This window comes from Malus sylvestris, chromosome 2 (genome assembly GCF_916048215.2).
Source record: "Malus sylvestris chromosome 2, drMalSylv7.2, whole genome shotgun sequence".
Taxonomy (NCBI): domain Eukaryota; kingdom Viridiplantae; phylum Streptophyta; class Magnoliopsida; order Rosales; family Rosaceae; genus Malus; species Malus sylvestris.
Genome location: NC_062261.1, coordinates 4,208,178 through 4,229,430, shown reverse-complemented (window position 1 = coordinate 4,229,430; position 21,253 = coordinate 4,208,178). Strand labels below are relative to the sequence as shown.

General features: G+C 37.8%; 1 protein-coding gene and 2 pseudogenes across 1 annotated transcript; all 3 read left to right on the top strand.

Moving 5' to 3' along the window:
* The first annotated feature begins 729 nt into the window (after nucleotides 1-729).
* Nucleotides 730-3,675, top strand: LOC126595435 (3-hydroxyisobutyryl-CoA hydrolase-like protein 3, mitochondrial; annotated as a pseudogene).
* Nucleotides 3,676-7,218: 3,543 nt separating this feature from the next.
* On the top strand, nucleotides 7,219-14,248 carry LOC126588071 (uncharacterized; annotated as a pseudogene).
* A 1,095-nt stretch (nucleotides 14,249-15,343) lies between these two features.
* On the top strand, nucleotides 15,344-15,760 carry LOC126595420 (3-hydroxyisobutyryl-CoA hydrolase-like protein 3, mitochondrial). The gene is made up of 2 exons (XM_050261725.1): nucleotides 15,344-15,469; nucleotides 15,600-15,760. The coding sequence occupies exons 1-2, from the start codon at nucleotides 15,380-15,382 to the stop codon at nucleotides 15,735-15,737; spliced, it is 228 nt and encodes a 75-aa protein (XP_050117682.1). The 5' UTR covers nucleotides 15,344-15,379; the 3' UTR covers nucleotides 15,738-15,760.
* Nucleotides 15,761-21,253: the final 5,493 nt, after the last annotated feature.

Here is a 21,253-nt window from a genome sequence, read left to right as displayed (position 1 = left end):
TATCTGAGAGGGCATTCCCAACGAAGCCTTTCGAAATATTCAGCTTTCTTTTCCCCCGATAATACCTCTGCAAACAAACTATACTAGAGCAAGAATATCTCATATCATCAGGGTTAAAAGCAAGAGTATCCCATATCATGCTTTTTCCCTGTCTTTTCCTTTGGCCTTGTTTTTACCTGCAAGACAAGGAGAAAGAGAGCAATCAGTCAGCACTTGGAATCAAGCTTCCAGCCAGGAACTGACTGCCTGGAACCCCTTACCTGATTACTTACCTGGCATTGCTCTCGAGTACTCATCTTCAACATCTTATGTTTCCAGGGAAGATACCGCATCTGCTTGAGGAAGAGATAGGGCAAGTGCGAAGGATACAAGGAAGCATGTGGAGACAAGCGTAACAGCACACGTGCCGATACATCCATTACTCTGTCAAAAGCAAAAGTATCCCATATCAGCAGGGTCGAACGTACTCTAGATTTGATGGACTTGTTTTGACCCTCAAATTCTTCAGTCGGCTCTGGAGGAAACCAGAAAACCCTCCAGCTCAGTTCAAGAATAAGCCTGTGGAAAGTTACTTCTTCAAAAGCAAAAGTATCCCATATCATCTCTTCTCATTTTTCTTCTCTTTATCCTTCATGCTGCTGCAAGATGGGGAGAAGGTGAACAATCAGCCGGAGCTCTGATTGCTTACCTTGTCTGTCACCTCTTTCAGCAGATCCCCTAGCTCGGCGACTTGGGGGACTCCTACTACATGGTTTGTATCGCGCTTGACCAAGCCTGAAACTACAAGTAAGCTTCAAGTGAAATTGATACATGGCCTCCACTGACGCGTTCCTCAAGGGCAGCGTCCACCCAAATGGCGTCGCTGACATCACCCTCGGTTGCCCCCCGAGCTCTCAACGCCATGAACCTAGGTATGTAGATAAACACACACACACGTATATGTATATATGTATGTATTTGTAAATGCTTTTGATTTGGAGCTGATTTGAAATTTTGAGCTTGAACTTTATGGCATCTTGTTGAGTACAAATCTATGTTCTTGCATTTGTTATAAGACGAAACGTTGGATTCAAATGTCGAAGAAGCTACCTTCTTTTTTTTTAAGAATTTTGTGTTTCTGTTTAAGTGGGAGTTGTTGGAAAATGCAGATATGGATGTGGAATACAAGAGCTATCTGGATGAATGGGAATCTGACCCAAATGTGAAGTGCGTTCTTGTTGATAGCCGCTCCGCTCGTGCCTTTTGTGGCGGTAACGCCCAGAATTCGTATCTGATTAGTTTCTTATCTTTCTTGGCAATTTTACACTTCCATTTTAGCATGCAGTTAAATAAGTTTTTCTAAATATGTATGTTTAGCTCTTTTGGCGGTTATTTTTGTTTTTGGGTCTCTTAGGTAAGGTTTTAAGAGTGACCAATCATGGTAAATGCAGGAAAGGATATTAAAGTGGTTGTTTCAAAAGGACAAAAACACCCCTGTTCTGCCGAAGGTTTCTACATTACGCTTTGCTTTGAACCAAAGTTGTTTCTTGTTTAGGTGCTTATGTGATATATTGTTAGTCTTTGATGTTCGTGCTGTTTCACGTCATGTTGTTTATTGTTTCACTTCATTGTTCAGTTTTGTGTTGTTTTTTGCCATATAGAGATAGATGGTGTCCGTTAAGTTGGCATGTTGATTCATTGATAAGTAATAACCCAGATTTAGTTTACCTGCAGGCGGTGATGTGAAGCAGATCACGGCCAAAAACCAACCACCGAATATGATTGAGGTCTAATTGTGTCCTTTTAACTATATAGAATAACATACTTATAACCTTACACCGTTTTCTAAAATCCAGATAATATAAGATGACTTCCTTCACTACCATATAAGATGTATTTTGGTCATTTTCATAGTGAATAGATTTACAACTAGCAAGACGATTGACCCTTGCAAAATCATTGATGATTAAGCCTTAATATAAGCAAGCAAGCCCCTTTTAACAAAATTCATGCATTAGAATCATAATGATGTATTTGTTGATAAGCCTAAAAGTTCAAAGTGAAAATCACTTATGTGAGTTCTGCTACTTCTTTAATTGCTTTTGCTATTCAATCTCGTATAAATGTCATAAATTGCGGCTAAGATTGTGCTTTCAGCATGTATTTATTAATGTTCAATACATACGATTATTTTTTATTTTTTTTTGTAATTTCATGTTTGACATTCTCGGGCAACCTACAACATCTGATCATTTGTTTAGTCTTGATTTTGCTTGAACTTCGGTAATATGATTTGTATTGGTTTGATAGGATTCATATCTTTTCTAAGCTACCATTTCTTAAGATTGAGAGGCTACCGGTATGATACTTGTGCTGCACGTTTTTCAAGTATTCACCGCTGAGTATTCTCTAATATGCAAAATCTCTGAGTACAAGAAGCCCTATATAAGCTTCATGGATGGCATAACATTGGGCTTTGGTGTTGGCCTATCAGGTCATGGTCGCTACTGGATCATTACAGAGGTATTATTGCCTTGTCAGACAGAGATTGTCAATGTTGTGAATTACATCGCCTTTTTGAATTTTGTGTCTAACTTTGTATGGATACATTTCAGAGGACTGTTCTTGCTATGCCAGAGAATGTAATTTGTTTGTTACCAGATGTTGGGTTTTCACGTATGGCGGCAAAGAGTCCAGGAGGAGGATCTGTAGGTATGTCTTTTCTATACTCGGGCGCAATGTCTCTCCTATGACTGAAGCAAGCTGTTTTTCCAACGTTGATAAGGAGAAACTGTTTAGATTATAAGAATATAAAGAGAATGGCCTGTACCATTACTCTGTTTGCTTCATGCATCAATTCTTAGTTCTGTATTTGTTTTAACACTGTCATGTCTTTCTTGGTGCTTATCTTTGACTTACTGGGAAAAGGATTTCAACACCATCGGATGCACTGTATGTGGGTCTTGGGACCCATTTTGTCCCATCTCAAAACTTAGCTATTTGTGCCAAAGAATCAAGGTGAGACCTTTAGAGCTTAGCTTTTACAAATACTAGTTGTAAACTATGCCTTCAGCATGAATTTATGCCTTTCTTCATTCAAAACTATCTGCAATATCGCCCCAACGAGAGAGAACTTTAACAATGCTGCTTATGAAACATTTAACAGATGGAGAGGTGGAGAGCTTCAAGTTGATTCGGTGATGCATGTTGCAAGCATCATACGGAGGACACAATGTTTCAATACCGACGCGGGTATTTCACTTTCACTACTGATATTCTAACAATAAGTGATCCGATACAAAAGAAACTCACACCTGGAGGATGCCTCTATGGTGGTATCTCAAACCATTCGCGCATGGCCGAGTATTTTAACTACTATGCGACTCCCTTACACAAATCTGATCTTTGTTTTTTGTTAATGCAGGTACATTAGCCCCGAGTCCTTTGGATACCTGGATCTACTACAAAGTTTGAGAAGTAGTGATTGTTCCTAATTGTACATTTTTCTTCTTTGGTATTGCCTGATTGTGGTTTTTTTTTTTTTTTTTTTTTTTTTTACTCCTGTTTCTTCCCCGGAATCACAGAAAGCTAATGTTACAAACCAACTAAAGCAGCTATCTCCAAATGCAGCTGTTTCTTCTTCTCTGTATAGCTCGTTAATGAAAAATAACTAATCTAGCTTAAAATTTGCATCGAGTTTCTTCTTATCTTCTTCCCTGTATCTCTCAATTTTTCGTCCCCTTTTGTCAACCAACTTCGATATTTCTTCTTTTCTACATTCGTTTGTCCTCGATAATTTCTTGAGGTGCCTCCAAATACTGAAGACGGTTGTGAAAAGATAACTGCTGACTGCTGTATGTTCTCCCAATAGAAAAACACATTATCGCAATCGTTGTCAACCGCCTGTGTCTGCTTGGAACAATGTGAGACAGTCCCCTCCCCTGAGCACTGCACCGGCGAACCAAAATTTGCAACCGGAAACACCAAGCTCGAGAAACAGGATGTGAAATAAGAACAATACAGCTAGAACCATGACGAGAGACTCAATACGTTGTCAGAAATCCAAAGTTATCTTTTTATTTCCTTCTCTACTGCGCTAAGTAGTGTCGGAACTGGAACGGAACCCAACCCATACTCTATGCCCGGAACCGTGCCGTGCCGTAAGGGTAAATGTAATTGTTTAGTCAAGAAAATGAACAAAAAGTGGAACTTGTCGTGTCAGGGTTGGCGAAAATTGCCTTTTCACTTGTTGCATAATTAAAGTCGTGCATAATCTTTCAACTCATTCACTCATCGTCGGTTTTGGATAAAATCCTCACATAGTAATACAGTAGTTGACCATGCTATTCACGTGTTGGGCTTGACAGCCACGCATATTCTCATAACGCCTTATATGTATTTTTCACCGTCTAACTTAGTAACATAACAAATGTGGAATTATACATGAATTGATAATTAATAACAACCACAATTATATTTTTCACTTTTTAACTTTGGATCGAGACGGAATCTCACATCAGAGAATTAAAGCGTTTCATAATCTTCATATGAATCATCCACCTAAAATAATTAATAAACACCTTAATTAGAATATCCTTATTTCCCATTTTGTTATTTTTTTTCCCAATGGAATTCTTTCTTTTTTGCCGAAAACAACGTAAATATTATTGAATGAGGAAAGACCCATTACATATAACATTCGGCCAATTCAATTTTTTTGAATTTGATACAAATTAGGGCTCGTTTTAAAGTCTTTTAAAAATGACTAAACACGTCATTTAGTACTATGATATAATGGTATTCCTCCTCACATGTAAGTAAGAGGTCTTAGATTCAATTATCGCCAAAAGCGAATTTGAATCACATTATTAATGTGCTAGCTCATTCTGAGGTTAAGTCCATCCCTTCCTCTTAAAGTAGATAATATTGTTTGTTAAAAAAAATTAAAAAAAAAAAAGACTACTCACTTTTGTTAAATTGATTTTGGGTTCCAAAAGCATTTCATATGTGTTTTTTTTGTAGAAAGTACCCCCAAGTACTTTTTTAAGATCTGCTTGGTTTTACTAAGGATCAGTGAAGAAAATATCAATATTACCGGCGAAATATCGCCGATAATATCATTATTTTTACATAGTGATATTTTCAACGTTTACACTTAATTATCGTAATAATATCGCTAATATCGATAATATCGCGATATTAGCCATAATATCGTCGAGGATCCTCCGTCGTCATCACAACGGCAGCCGAAGAAGAAATGGGGGGAGAACCGAAGAATAAACAATGAGAGACTGAGGGAGAAGGTGTGTTGCAGAGAAGAGATAGGGGGGGAGAACCGAAGAAGAAACAAGGAGAGACTGAGGGAGAAGGATGGAGAAGGATCGATCGAGAGACTGAGGGTGGAGCGCGGCCATGAGGACGAGATGGTGATGGTGATGTTCCTCGCGTAGGGAGATGGGTGCGTGCATGCTGCGGTGCAGAGAAGAGAGATGAGGGAGATATGAGAGAGAGAGCCGAGAGGGAGACAAAAGAAAAAGAAAAGAAAACAGAAAGAAGAAGAAAAGAAGAAGGGAGTCACGGGGGAACAGAGAGAGAAAAGAGAAGAGTGGAAGGGGGCTGCCACGTGGCCACTTTAGAAAGAAAGGGATCCAATGTTTTGGATCCTGATTGGGTAGTCAAAGAGGACCAATTTGATATATTAAAATGTTTAGGGGATAATTACACAAATATATCTTTATAAATGGGGGTGGGTGTTACATATTGCCCTAAAAAACTCCAAGTAATTACAACATCGTATTAGAATTGTAATTGATCCTTGTTAGATTTGGTTTAGAAATTCTATGTAATTTAGTGATTGTTTCATATTAGGTTTAGATTTGAATTTTTTACTCCATTCAGATTTTAAAGGATTATAATAGATTTAAAAATTTATGAATTTTGATGAAGTTTAATAATTTTTAAAACTTTTATGTAAAATTTTAAGTGAATTCCCTCAAATTTTCAGGGAGCGATTTGAGAATGTTTAAAATATTATGTGAAATATTTCTAATTTTTTTCGAGTTTCCCAACTTTTTAAAAATCTCTTCGAATCAATTTCTAAATGAATACATTTGGAATGTATGAATTTCTTAAAAATCATGATCGAATACCCTTTAAACTTTAAAGAATCACTTAAAATCCTGATTAAATGCCTTTAGATTTTAAGGAGAATTAAAATGTTTATAAGCTCCAATTGGATGTACCGCTTAATTTAACTAATTGACACAACACAACAAAACCAGTTAAGATTACAAATTAACACAAAAGACGACTTGATGCGAGGTCATATCTAAAAAACTTGCTGCAATAAGCCCCAATTGGTGTGTTTAAACTTTTTTCATTAATTACTACATATTTTATACACTCACAATGTTTGTCAGCTCGCTATATAATCAACTTGATAATGTTAAATCCATCATGTAATGCATTTCCTTCCAATTTTTTGTGATAAACTAATAGATAATTGACTAAATATGCATCCTGCAAAGTTTCAATAAAAATTTCCAAGTTTTTCTTACAATTTCCGTAGTTTCCATGTAATTTTTTCCGATATCGATATTTCCGTGTTTTCGGACTACCGATATTTCCGATATTACCGATATTTTCTTCCTTGCTAAGATTGAATTTAAAAAAACATTTTAGCCAAAAACGTTTTCAATCATTTTAAAATAATTTTCAATCAAATTCTTAATAATACACAATTAATTTTAAATTTAACTAATAATTTTACGTATTTAATACTCCACCTTCAATTTTTGCCGCACATCGTGATCGTGAATATATTCTTTGGTTTGGAGGGAACGGGAATTGATGCTCAACCTCTCTTCTTTCTTTATTCCTGAAAAAAAATATTTTGAAATTGACAATCACGCCTTTCGCTCTCAACCTCCCTCCCTCCGTCCTATATATAAAGCCTCCTTCCGCACCAAAATTTTGGTTTCTGGTTGAAATATATGTGCAGAAAGAATTTGTTAACGAATCGGTTGAAAAGATAAACCACATGTTTACATGTGAACCCATGAACTTGCATATGTAATGTCGGGGTACTTTCTCCGTCATGTAGATTGTAGATTGTGCTGTTTGGGCAACGATATTTTGCTCCATTATTCCATTCATAGCTCATAAGTTATGATGTCTCATTTTATTGTTTTGATTCTTCATACCTAATCGATTCTCGTGAGAGCTAGTGTTTTGTTGTAAACTGATAAGTATTTTCTTTCTAGCATCTTTGTAATTGTTTCATTGAGTTTCCATTTGCAGGTTCCGGGATATTCTTCCTTGCGCGGGAATCTTCTACGCCTGTCACCTAGGTATATCCCTTCTACATAGGATTTTCATGTTCATTTTAAGTTTTAACAGCAATTCATAATGAATTTAGGAAGATAGTTTGTTATAGCACTGCTCATGGGAGTTTTCTTTTCGTTTATTAGATTAGCCAATCTGCCTGAAGAGGTGAAGAAGGAACTTGAAGATCCTCATAGTAGGTAAGTCATTTTAGTCCCATTGGTGTACTTTGATTTCTCTTAAGCCGTTGGCATAATTTTCGTGTAAACACAAACATCAATCTATGTTTTCCTTACAAACAACAACAACAACAACAAAGCCTTTTCCCACTAAGTGGGGTCGGCTATATGAATCCTAGAACGCCATTGCGCTCGGTTTTGTGTCATGTCCTCCGTTAGATCCAAGTACTCAAGTCTTTTCTTAGGGTCTCTTCCAAAGTTTTCCTAGGTCTTCCTCTACCCCTTCGGCCCTGAACCTCTGTCCCGTAGTCACATTTTCGAACCGGAGCGTCAGTAGGTCTTCTTTGCACATGTCCAAACCACCGGAACCGATTTTCTCTCATATTTCCTTCAATTTTGGCTACTCCTACTTTACCTCGGATATCCTCATTCCCAATCTTATCCTTTCTCGTGTGCCCATACATCCCACGAAGCATCCTCATCTCCGCTACACCCATTTTGTGTATGTGTTGATGCTTCACCGCCCAACATTCTGTGTCATACAACATCGCTGGCCTTATTGTCGTCCTATAAAATTTTCCCTTGAGCTTCAGTGACCTACGACGGTTACACAACACGCCGGATGCACTCTTACACTTCATCCATCCAGCTTGTATTCTATGGTTGAGATCTCCATCTAATTCTCCGTTCTCTTGCAAGATAGATCCTAGGTAGCGAAAACGATCACTTTTTGTGATCTTCGCTAGATTGCTCCGGTCATTAGTGTGGATAAGTATATAAGTGGATAGAGATAGGAAAACAAACACAAGATGTACGTGATTCACCCAGATTGGCTACGTCCACGGAATAGAGGAGTTCTCATTAATTGTGAAGGGTTTACACAAGTACATAGGTTCAAGCTCTCCTTTAGTGAGTACAAGTGAATGATTTAGTACAAATGACATTAGGAAATATTGTGGGAGAATGATCTCGTAACCACGAAACTTCTAAGTACCGGAGTGTGGTATCGTCTTGACTTGCCTTATCTGTCTCATAGGTAGATGTGACATCTTCTCTGGAAGTACTATTCCTCCATCCAGGGGTGGTATCTGTAACTGGTGGAGATGCACAAGGTAATGTATCAATTTCACTTGAAGCTTACTTATAGTTTCAGGCTTGGTCAAGCGCGATACAAACCATGTAGTAGGAGTCCCCCAAGTCGCCGGGCTAGGGGATCTGCTGAAAGAGGTGACAGAAAAGGTAAGCAATCAGAGCTCCGGCTGATTGTTCACATTCTCCCTATCTTGCAGGCAGCATGAAGGATAAAGAGAAGAAAAATGAGAAGAGATGATATGGGATACTTTTGCTTTTGAAGAAGTAACTTTCCACAGGCTTATTCTTGAACTGGGCTGGAGGGTTTTCTGGTTTCCTCCAGAGTATAAGGCCGACTGAAGAATTTGAGGGTCAAAACAAGTCCATCAAATCTAGAGTACGTTCGACCCTGCTGATATGGGATACTTTTGCTTTTGACAGAGTAGTGGATGTATCGGCACGTGTGCTGTTACGCTTGTCTCCACATGCTTCCTTGTATCCTTCTCACTTGCCCTATATGTTCCTCAGGCAGATGCGGTATCTTCCCTGGAAGCATAAGATGTTGAAGATGAGTACTCGAGAGCAATGTCAGGTAAGTAATCAGGTAAGGGGTTCCAGGCAGTCAGTTCCTGGCTAGAAGCTTGATTCTAAGTGCTGACTGATTGCTCTCTTTCTCCTTGTCTTGCAGGTAAGAACAAGGCCAAAGGAAAAGACAGGGAAAAAGCATGATATGGGATACTCTTGCTTTTAACCCTGATGATATGAGATATTCTTGCTCTGGTATAGCTTGTTTACAGAGGTATTATCGGGGGGAAAGAAAGCTGAATATTTCGAAAGGCTTCGTTGGGAGTGCCCTCTCAGATAAGAGAAAGAGTTGAGCATTTTTGCAGGTCTGCCTGTTCGTTAGGGATGAAGGTCGACATATATAGGAGTCTCCCTAACATCAAGTAATAATGCTATTCCTTTACCCTGCTTGGTCATAGCACAGTAGTAGGAGCTGTCAGCTTCACATGTTTTAACTCTGTCAGAGCACTTTGAAAAAGTGATCTGTGGTATCTGGAAAGCTGATGTTGCGTGTGAAGATTACAGACAAGCTTTATCCAAGGAGATCCAGCTCTTGAGGTTGGGAAAGTGGTGCCTCTTCGGTTTTCGAACAAGCAATCCTGTCGGGGATCTGGCTCTCGAGATTCGGAGAACGATGCCTTTTCGATTTTTGAGAAAGCAATCCTGCTGAGGGTCTGGCTCTTGAGATTCGGAGAGCGGTGTCTCTTCGATTTTTGAGAAAGTAATCATGCTGGGAGTCTGGCTCTCGAGATTCGGAGGGCGGTGCCTCTTCGATTTTAGAGCAAGCAATCTTGTTGGGAGTGTTTTCTCGAATGTGAGTAAAGGTTGGGCATGTTTGCTAGTCTACCTTGCCACGAAGCACAGAGGTTGACACACAGGGACTTTCCAATTATCCAGCAGTGGTACTGTTCCTTTACCCTCTCTTCGATTTTTGAGAAAGTAATCATGTTGGGAGTCTGGCTCTCGAGATTCGGAGGGCGGTGCCTCTTCGATTTTGGAGCAAGCAATCATGTTGGGAGTGTTTTCTCGAATGTGAGTAAAGGTTGGGCATGTTTGCTAGTCTACCTTGCCACGAAGCACAGAGGTTGACACACCGGGACTTTCCAATTATCCAGCAGTGGTACTGTTCATTTACCCTTGTGGGTAATAATATGGTAGCTAGACCTTCAAAATTTATGTGTCTAAATTTTGTTAGTGTTGTTTCTTTGCAATTCTTTTACCCTTCTTGGTCAGAGCGATGTAGCGGGAGCTGCAAGCTTCACGTGTCTCAACTTTGTCAGAGAACTTTGGCAAAGTTATCTGTGGTACCCATGAGTTACTGTTGTGTGTGGGAAGTGGGTGATTGAACAGTACGATTCATGTGCTTTCTACTTCGCCAGAAATCTTCGACAGAATGCCCATAATTTCCGCAAAGCTGAGTGTGCGTGTGACAGGTGCTGACAAGGCTGGAAAAGTAGGTGCCTCTTCGATTTCTGAGATCGGCCCTCGTGGTCTCTGAGCAGCCCAGCTTTTGAGAAAGCAAGCCTCTTCGATTTCTGAGATCGGCCTTCGTGGTCTTTGAGCAGCCTAGCTTTTGAGAAAGCAAACGCCTCTTCGATTTCTAAGATCGACCCTCATGGTCTCTGAGCAGCCCAGCTTTTGAGAAAGCAAACGCCTCTTCGATTTCTGAGCAGGCGCCTCTTCGATTTCTGAAGCTTCGTCTAGTGCAGTTTTTATAGGGGCTGACATTAAGTTCCAAAGCACACTTGAAAATCCACCAGTAGAAGCTCCATTCTTGCACTTCTAAGATCTTGATTTGTCCGACCTCTTCTCTCTTCAACACCTTTGAAAATGTCTGGCCCCTCCGACCGTCGTTTTGACTTGAACCTTGTTGAAGAGGCAGCCCCGCCTTCTCCAGACAACATATAGCGCCCATCCTTCATCTCCCCTACTGGTCCTCTTACCGTTGGGGATTCCGTGATGAAGAATGATATGACCGCTGCGGTAGTGGCCAGGAACATTTTCACTCCCAAAGATAACAGACTACTTTCCAAACAGTCTGATGAGTTGGCTGTTAAGGATTCTCTGGCTCTCAGTGTTCAGTGTGCAGGTTATGTGTCTAATATGGCCCAACGCCTATTTGCTCGAACCCGCCAAGTTGAATCATTGGCGGCTGAAGTGATGAGTCTCAAACAGGATATTAGAGGGCTCAAGCATGAGAATAAACAGTTGCACCGACTCGCACATGACTATGCTACAAACATGAAGAGGAAGCTTGACCAGATGAAGGAATCTGATGGTCAGGTTTTACTTGATCATCAGAGATTTGTGGGTTTGTTCTAAAGGCATTTATTGCCTTCGTCTTCTGGGGCTGTACCGCGTAATGAAGCTCCAAATGATCAATCTCTGATGCCTCCTCCTTCTAGGGTTTTGTCTAGTACTGAGGCTCCGAATGATCCTCCTCCGGTGCCTTCTCTTTCTGGGGCTCTACCGACTGCTGAGACTTCTCCTAAGCAACCTTTGTGAATGCTCCCTCTTGTTTGTTTATTTTGACTCAAGTATATGTACATATTTGTAATTTATCGGGGATATCAATAAATAAGCTTTCCTTCATTTCAACGTATTGTGTTAAATACACCAAAGCCTTCTTCGCTAAATTCTTTGAATTTTCTTTTGTTGAAGCTTGTATGTTGAAGCTTTGTGAGTGGAGCATGTAGGTTGAGGTAGTGTTCCCTTAATTTCCCGAGTGAGGAAAACTTCTCGGTTGGAGACTTGGAAAATCCAAGTCACTGAGTGAGATCGGCTATATGAATCTTAGAACGCCATTGTGTTCTGTCCTGTGTCATGTCCTCCGTTAGATCCAAGTACTCTAAGTCTTTTCTTAGGGTCTCTTCCAAAGTTTTCCTAGGTCTTCCTCTACCCCTTCGGCCCTGAACCTCTGTCCCATAGTCGCATCTTTTAATCGGAGCGTCAGTAGGCCTTCTTTGCACATGTCCAAACCACCGTAACCGATTTTCTCTCATCTTTCCTTCAATTTCGGCTACTCCTACTTTACCCGAATATCCTCATTCCTAATCTTATCCTTTCTCGTGTGCCCACACATCCAACGAAGCATCCTCATCTCCGCTACACCCATTTTGTGTACGTGTTGATGCTTCACCGCCCAACATTCTGTGCCATACAACATCGTCGGTCTTATTGCCGTCCTATAAAATTTTCTCTTGAGCTTCAGTTTTGAAAAGATAAACCACATGTTTACATGTGAACCCATGAACTTGCATATGTAATGTCGGGGTACTTTCTCCGTCATGTAGATTGTAGATTGTGCTGTTTGGGCAACGATATTTTGCTCCATTATTCCATTCATAGCTCATAAGTTATGATGTCTCATTTTATTGTTTTGATTCTTCATACCTAATCGATTCTCGTGAGAGCTAGTGTTTTGTTGTAAACTGATAAGTATTTTCTTTCTAGCATCTTTGTAATTGTTTCATTGAGTTTCCATTTGCAGGTTCCGGGATATTCTTCCTTGCGCGGGAATCTTCTACGCCTGTCACCTAGGTATATCCCTTCTACATAGGATTTTCATGTTCATTTTAAGTTGGATTTGTCACAGACTATGGTCTTGACATTATTAACTAATATTCACATAGTTTTATTGCTTTTCTTCGGAATCTTTACAAAGTTTTATTGCTTATCTTCTTTTTACCTGCCATCCATGTTTAGGTACAATTTTGGATGGAGTCATGGAAAAGAGAAGCTGGAATCTGGATAGCCTGGTATCACTTTATGTTCGTTGTTTTAAATTTTGTTTCTTTGGTGCATGTCCCCCTCTTTTTTTGTATTTCTTTTCTCTTGTTCTATGAGGGGTTAGGTTTATGGCCCCCCCTGTCTAGGTGTATCTTCTTTTTTCTTATCAATAAATTTCCCTCGTACCGCCGAGGTTCTCCAAAAAAAAAAAAAAAAAGGAAGGATCATTCATTTTCCGTTTGTGTTCTGGTTTTGCAGATACGTTAAAAGGCTCGTTTTATGCAAATCCAATATTGGATAGCCCTACAACAGATGAATCTCTAATTCAAAGGTAAAAGTCTATATGGACATCAATCATAATCTGAGTACATGTGGGATCTGTTTTGTCTGAGGTCACACAGTATATGGCTCAGACCAGTAACTATCATACATTTGATACAAGGTTTCTTAGAATTAACCAGGACAAATCGTCTTTATGCTGGGATATCTTTATCTTTATTTATCCTATTTGAGAACTTACAGATTTTGCGTAAACAGAACATAATACTTTGTATCTGCTCATATTTTATTTGTGATCTGTATTGTAGGTATCCATCGTACTGTGGTTCAAATATATGGCCCAATAGTGAATTGCCAGAACTAGAAGTCGGTAGGTTTTCCTTTAATTTATGATTGTATTTTTTCATGATTATGTCATCACTGCATGTAACTTTCGATTTGTAGCCTTCAAAGCTCTTGGAAAGCTGATCCTTGGGGTTGGGCTTATGGTCGCATATCACTGTGACAGATACGGTATAGTATTTGTTGTCAAGGTTTACACTAAGAGAGCATAGCTATCCTGTTTAGTGTTTTTCCGGTCGCATTTTACACTTAAGTTGTCATGACAATTTCCTGCATGATTTTGTCTCTGTTCTGGCCAGAAAACAAGTGTCATATTAGTGTATTACGAGAACTCATAAGACCTAAGATATAAGTTGAGATGACACAACCTATGATCCTGAGAAAGGGTTATTTCAAGATTTCTGAACGTTTTACATGATTTCATCACAAGAACTTTAAATTTATTGTCTGTCACATAAGATAAAGAATGCTTTGAGCCCGAATGTTGAGGAGTTGAGAGTGTGACGGACTAGCATTTGAAACTAAGTTAAATGAAACTACATGAGGAGAAAGCACTTTCACTTGGACGCTTTTAGTGCTTTTGTACTGCGTTCTATATGGACAGTAATGAACTAACATTCTGATTGTGGTTATTTGCGTGGACTTGTTAGAGGAATATGAATTATGCTTTCGGTTTCTGAATATCCATATTTTTATGCACTACTCTCTGATTATCCAATTAAACCCAAACTTAAAACCATTCGTAAATATACAGAATAGTATTAGCCAAAATGGCTTTAAGACCTCATTTAGTCTCAATAAGTTTGGTAAACAAGAAGTTGCTCGTAGAAGCTTTGTAAAAGCGTTTACCTCTCAATTCAAGGTCTTGTGTTCGAATCTCCTATCTAATGGTGACACAAATCCCTTGTAAAGGGGGGAAGGAAAGCACTTTGGTAGGGAAGTGCTCCCCTACGTTGAAAGAAATCCAAACTTGTCTTTTTATTTCCTTCTTTACAGTGCTAATTAGTGTTGGAGCTGTAACGGAACCCAACCCATATTCTATGCCCGGAACCGTGCCGTGCCATAAGGGTAAATGTGATTGTTTCGTCAAGAATTTGAACAAAAGTTGGAACTTGTCATGTCAGGTCCTAGGACACCAGAATATCGATCCATGAACGAAGGGCATGAGAGAAAAGCATATTGGATAGTGATTTGTGAGGCCCAAATTCTTGACTGTAGGTTGGTGAAAATTGCCTCTTCACTCTTTGCATAATTAAAGCCGTACATAACTTATTCACTCATTATCAATTAATTTTGAATAAAATCCTCACAATGTAATATAGTAGTAGAGTATGCTATTCACGTGTTGGGCTTGACAGCCATTTATAAGCTTCATGGACATAACAATGGCCTTTGGTATTGGCCTATCGGGCCACGGTCAGTACCGGATCATTACGAAGATACCATTGAGAGGCTTGTACGTGGCTGTCAAGTATTTTCTATCAAATTGTTTCTGTTGCAGTGGTGGAGTGGGGCTAATGAAGCTTTTCAAGGTCTTGGAAAGGGTGCTCCTTTTTCACTTTATTTGACGCAAAATTACTTCTCCAAAATTGCATCTGCGCTTGGGAAAATAGAGTTTTAATAAAAAGCTCATAATATTGTTTATTTTAATAAAAATTATATTTTTACATTAAAAAATCAAACATGGTACTATTCATTTTACCATTTATTTTGTTTTTATCGTTAAAACTCAAAGTTTTCAAGTTATTTTCATTAGTTTTTCTAATGGATTATCCAGCGAGTCTTACTTTCTACCTTTTCGTTTCATTCATCGCATGGTTGCGTCCTTTTTGATAGATTTTGTGTTGTAGTATTTCACGTTTTCTGAGTGAGTAACATGTGCTTTACTTGACCAATACCAGCTAACTGATGTGATGAAAATTGAATATCGCGGTGCTATAAGATCGTCTTTGTGGAATGATTTTGCTGAAGGTGTATGGGCAGTTTTGGTGGACAAGGATCAGGTTCGTTAATTATGCTCAAGATTCCTTACTTGAAAATCACTTGCTGACGGAGTTGCTGCGACATAAACCATTACAGCGTCTACTAGACCTACAGTTATACAATCATCTTACTTTCCTTGTATCATAACAGATCGTTATCTTTGGCTTCTGTTTTTTGTCAATGCAGAATCCGAAGTGGAACGCGTCAAAGTTAGAGGAGGTGAATCAGACTGAAGTGGAAGCTCTCTTCGAGCCATTGAGCCCGAACGTTGAGGAGTTGAGCGTGTGACTGACTGGCATGTGAAAACCGGAGTCATTGAAATCTATTTACCGTTGTAGAAAATAAGTTCGATGAAACTACATGAGACTTGTGTAAGTTCTACATGAGAGCAAACACTTGGTGATTTGATTAAAGACATGTGGAATGATAAAGAGATAAGGATTGACACTTGTGGTAGACTTATCAGGAGTTATATTTCTTTACAGTTTCAAGTCAGATGCATTCTTGGTAAAACTATAACTTTTCTAGCTTTCACGGTGATAAGGCTACTCTTTGATAAGGATCACTTAATGGGAGGGATCCTTATTGAATTCCATGTATAAAACTGAGGTCCCTGCTCTCTCCACTAAATACACAAGTTTACAGAAAATTTAAGCCCCATTGAGCGAGCCTTGCTTTCAGTTGTGTAGAGTTGCAGGAGAACTTTAGTTCTTAATCTTAGTTTTTTGAGACGATATCTTCCACAAGTACGTGGTTAAGTTGATAATTGTGAATAAGTTTTTACATTGCACAATTAACTTACAACTTGGACCATTGAAATTTATTATAATGGATCGATAGGGTCTGCAGTTTCGTGCTAGTTTCTTTCCTCTTCCCCCATACCGGCAAGAAAGTCATTTCATCCTTTGAAAACATTGTTTATATATGCATATATGGCATCCATTTAGCTGTAAACACCCCAAGAAGTAATTGTTTATAATCTATTGGACAGTCTTTGTCTTTTCGTGTTCGTTTCTTTCTTCCTTTCCTCTCTTTCACTGCACCTTTCCGTCCAGCCGGCCGGCAGTATGTCGTTTCTCAAGTTCATACGCAAACGGTATTATATTATAAACTTTTCGATTCTAGCAATGTGAGACAATGAGAACAAAAAAAATTATGCGCAAACTCCAAGGTGTATAACATCCATCTTGGTGTATTATATGGTTCATTTGCCTAGTAAGGAAGGCCCTTCTAATAGAATTATAATCCTAATGCGCATTTTGCAATAGTTTTAGCAGTGGAGGAGCTTCAAACGATCCGTTGGGGTGTATTATGGTCCACCCCCATTTAAATGTGTTATATTAAAGCACCGCCTAATGGTTAATACAACCGTCCAGTAGATCGTGGTTCCACGTTTGAATCTTGTAAATGGTTGAAGCATTTACCATTCACCTTGAATAAGTGTTTTTAGTTGTTGTTTCACATTTGGATCTTTTTTCCTATTGCTCTTGTTTATTATGTGGTTTTTGCCATGCTACTTCTTATATGCTTACACATTTTAACGTAAAATAAAACATTATTGATGGTGGAGTACTTGTAATCACCGCTAAAAAGTCATTGTTACAATCTATTTGATAGTCTTTGTCCTTTTGTGTTCGTTTCTTTCCTTTTTTTTTTCTCTCTCTCTTACTCTTCTCTGCACCTTCTCGACCGTCATTTTGTCGTTTCTCAAGTCAATACACCAACATTTATTATATTATAAACTTTGTTCTTGTTGATTGAATGAGCTTATTTGTTCGGCAACACAAACACAAACATTGCCATTTTTCAGAAAATCCCCTTACGTTTGAGACATTACACTAACATCCTCCGAAGTTATCGAGTTTTCACCAAACCCCCTTACATTTGAGACATTACACTAACACCCCCTTAGGTTTTAATTCACTTTCAAATAACCCCTTAAGTCAAATATTTGCTTTTGAATTTACTAAGTTACCCTTATAATTAAAGAAAGAATTTATAAATATATAGAAAAAGAATATCAAATAAAATTTACAAATTAAATGACATGTCACTAATAAGAACGAATATGTTTATTAATGCTTAAGTAATAATCCAATCATCAATTTCCATATCATTTCATTTACAAAATTTTATTCTTCAATATTTTCTTACGCCTAATTATGTTTGTCCATGTGATATAGACTCTTGTTCTTCAAGATTACAGGATCCAGTAAAATTATTATTACTCACTTAATTTAACGGGAAAGGAGAAAATATAACAAAATGGTTAAATAACCGCCTACCGACCGTATTAAGATTGAACAATGGGTGATTATAATTTTCTTGGACCCCAAGATCTAGGAGAACAAATAATTGCTGTTCTAAAAATCCCTGCCTAGAGCTAGGCGGTTGACCACCGTCCCAATTAGTCTCTAAGCGTTTGAAAATTAAGAAAGTGCGCTAGACCTGCGCGTCCGCCTAACCCGCTTAAGTAGCAACTCTTATTTAGACAGAAAATCTATAACACTCATTTTGTATTTTGTTTTTCCAATAAAATATAGATTTGTTAAATACTTGGATAAATACTCATTATATGCGTATTCCTCGTGTTTTCATTATATTATAATACTTTATAATATATATATGTCATTTTATTTTGCAATTTATATATCCCAATACAATTATGTATCATTTTAAGTATAAAAATGCATTTATTTATATAATATATAATAAATTTACTTAAATCCACTTAGACATTAAGCCTCCTAACTCATCGCTCGACTAGCGCCTAGTATCTATTAGAACCTTAGTATCTATTAGATCCTTGTGTGATATATGAACCCAGCTCATGTTATGGAATATTATTGATTAATTATATAAACCAAGCCAAGTCTTGACTTTTGTGTATTTTGATGCTTCTTTCTACAATGGATGGGTTCACAGCAAAATGGCAAATTGGCCTTCAATTCCCACGCGCCGATCATCGCTTAAAATGATTCCTCCTCTTTTCGATTCTCTTCATTCCGCTTTCTCTCATAAAAAAAAAAAATCAGAACGCTGCTTCTGGAATTCTGTCTCCCTCAGCCAGCTCCCCATTCCCCGTTCATTTTCGTACTTAGCACTGTGGAATGCTACCCACGCGTCGATAATCGGTACTTCTTCTCCGCTTTTCCTTTCCTTTTCGTTTTTCTCTCTCGCTGTCCAACCTCTCACGAATTACAAACAAGGTGCTTTCTTGCCGGGTAAACCAATGAACCAGTAGAATTTTCCTCCGTTCTTCAATTCGATTCAAATAATTTCATTTTTGTGAGTTTTACAGCTCTCTCAGTGTGGGTGTTTCAATTTCATTTTTGTGATTTTGGATTTGCAAATTTGTTTTCTGTTCAGTTTTCCTTTTGTGATTTTGGGGGGTTTTGTTTATCGATTATCTCACTCAGCACTCTCTCTCACTTTTGAGGTACATGCCGTTGGATTCCGTTTGCTGCTGCAGATCTGCAGGTAAAGCTTCAATTTCCATATAAAGTTTCCATTTTTCATGATTTCTGGAATTTGGGTTTTAAACAATGGAAATACTGCTAGATTCTTATCATTATGTTCTGCTAAATTTTTCAGGCTGAAGAGGATGACGAGAATATTAGTGGTGAATTGTATTCCAGTATAATTAGGGGAAGAACAGGTAAACTTATTCTACGATTTCTTTCGTTTTTAGTTGAGCATTTATTGGTATTTTCCACAAATTTCTGGATTGTTTGTGTTTGACTTTGATGATTGTGGTGTTACAGATAAAGGTATATCCCAGACCTAATAATTTTGTTTGGTTTTTTCTTCCTTTTTCGCTTCTCTTCTTTCGATTTCCGTTTATATATTCTGCGTTTTCTTATGGCAGTTTTGAACCTTTTCTTTTCTGAATTTGTATGCTTTATGGGTCGTCATTTAATCTGCTTAATTATCATGGTAATCAACTAAGATATCACTTTTTCATACACTATAGACTTTGAGTTGCTGGTTGAATTATGACTTGAGAAGTGGATAACGCCAGAAAAAATTTGCTAGAAGTAGGAGGATGTTCTTGGCACACTATAAGAAGTTTTCTTTTTCTTTTTGGCAAGTTCTTCATGTTCATGATTCCGTTATCAGTGCATTTGCTTTCCCATGATTTCTCATAAATTGGACGTGAATGTATTTATAGATTTTTATTTTTATTTAGCCAGACAAAGGATTTGATTGAGCAACAGGTGCATCAACCATATATTATTACTACAACTGTACGAGGCCTCGGCGTTACAAGGTCTTGAAATTACCTCTCTCTTTTTTGGTTTTTGACAGATCATATGAGATTTTATTGCTGTTAGTTTGATGAAGTTCTCGATTCATGACCATATATTTTTATAACTTCTACCATTTGGTTTCTGTTGACTTTAACTCTGAGTTGTAGTAGTGTTTGTGTTTTCTAAATTTCTTCCAATAGCTTAGTTTTAGTTTGATTTTGTTTGTATATATCTCTTCAGAGCAATTCTTGGAGTTGCAATCTAACCAGCTACAAAAAGGAAAGTTATTGAGAAAATCTGTAGAGAAGGGCCTCCTAAATTATTATGGCCAGCAGAAGCTGTAAGTCCTTTTTTAGATCACTCAACAGGGAGATGGTATTCTCCATGACAACTGCTCCAAAACCAGTCTCTCCAATTCCCCTGGATTGACCAAAATATCAACTTCAAAGCAAGTTTTGTCAGGTGTAATGTCATTTGTAGGGCAACAAACATTTAACTAATCTGATTTAATTTAGGGCAATTTTGGATTTGCTTTCATTTGTTTTGATTTGTAATTTTATAAGCAATTTTGAGTTTGTGTGAAAAATAATATTGTTTTTTATTCTCTCTCTCTCTCTCTCTCTCTCTCTCTCTCTCTCTTTCTCTCTCATGTTTTTTAGGAGTTTTGAGTCCTAATTGTGTTTCTGTTTCTGGGTTTTGAGTGTTTTGTTGTTTTCTTCTGGTAAAGTATTGTTCCTGATCTAAAAGTGGCAATCAGTGCTGTGTATTTTGCGCATGATAAAACTTATAAGTGTAGTATTGTGGTGCTCATTTTTTGGTTAAAAGTTAAAAGAGTCTCTTATTAAGATTTTGGTTGATTTTTATCCAACTTAGACCAAACTTCAGCTTATACTATCAAGAAACATGTTATCACATGACTGAAATCATCTATTTACATCGATAAACATTCAATTAGGACATGATTGATATGGATATATAGACCCAATAGCTTTAGCTATATGTTATAGTTTTACGCATAAAAATTGAATGTATCAATTTTAAATCTTTTAACCATGTTATTCAACAGATGCCATAAACTGCCATATATTTTTGAACTCTGTAGAAAAGGAATTTATATGCAACATGATCAGAATGACTACATAAACTGCTTATAAATTATCTTTTCAAATACATAAGGAGAAAGAGTGATGGTTGTCAACACATCTTTATTGTTGCCCAAGTTTTTGCTAATTTTAAAAGCTATGAATTGCTAATGGCTTTACCTTTTTTTTGTGTGGAGTTTTCAGAGTTTTGGGTCGTCAGAGGAAGAACGTAATTGCTTGACATTTTGAGGTATATACTTTGCTTTTCTTTTGTTTTAGTTTCCTCAATTAGATACAGTTAATTCACACCAATGCTTTTGTTTCTGTTGGGTTTTTGAGTTTAAACTTTATCCGGAATCATTTGGTGGGTGTTTGGAACTTTGGAATCTGATTTTCAATTGGTTTTGTGAAGTTCTAACTTTTAATTTCATTTGGGTCTGACCTTGAGTTTAAAACTTTACCTGGAATCATT

Bases quoted from the DNA above. Each gene is read 5' to 3' on its own strand.
- LOC126595420 (XM_050261725.1), top strand. From the start codon at position 15,380: ATGAAAATTGAATATCGCGGTGCTATAAGATCGTCTTTGTGGAATGAT. The intron at 15,470-15,599 runs GTTCGTTAATTA...GTATCATAACAG, and splicing joins TTTTGGTGGACAAGGATCAG to ATCGTTATCTTTGGCTTCTG.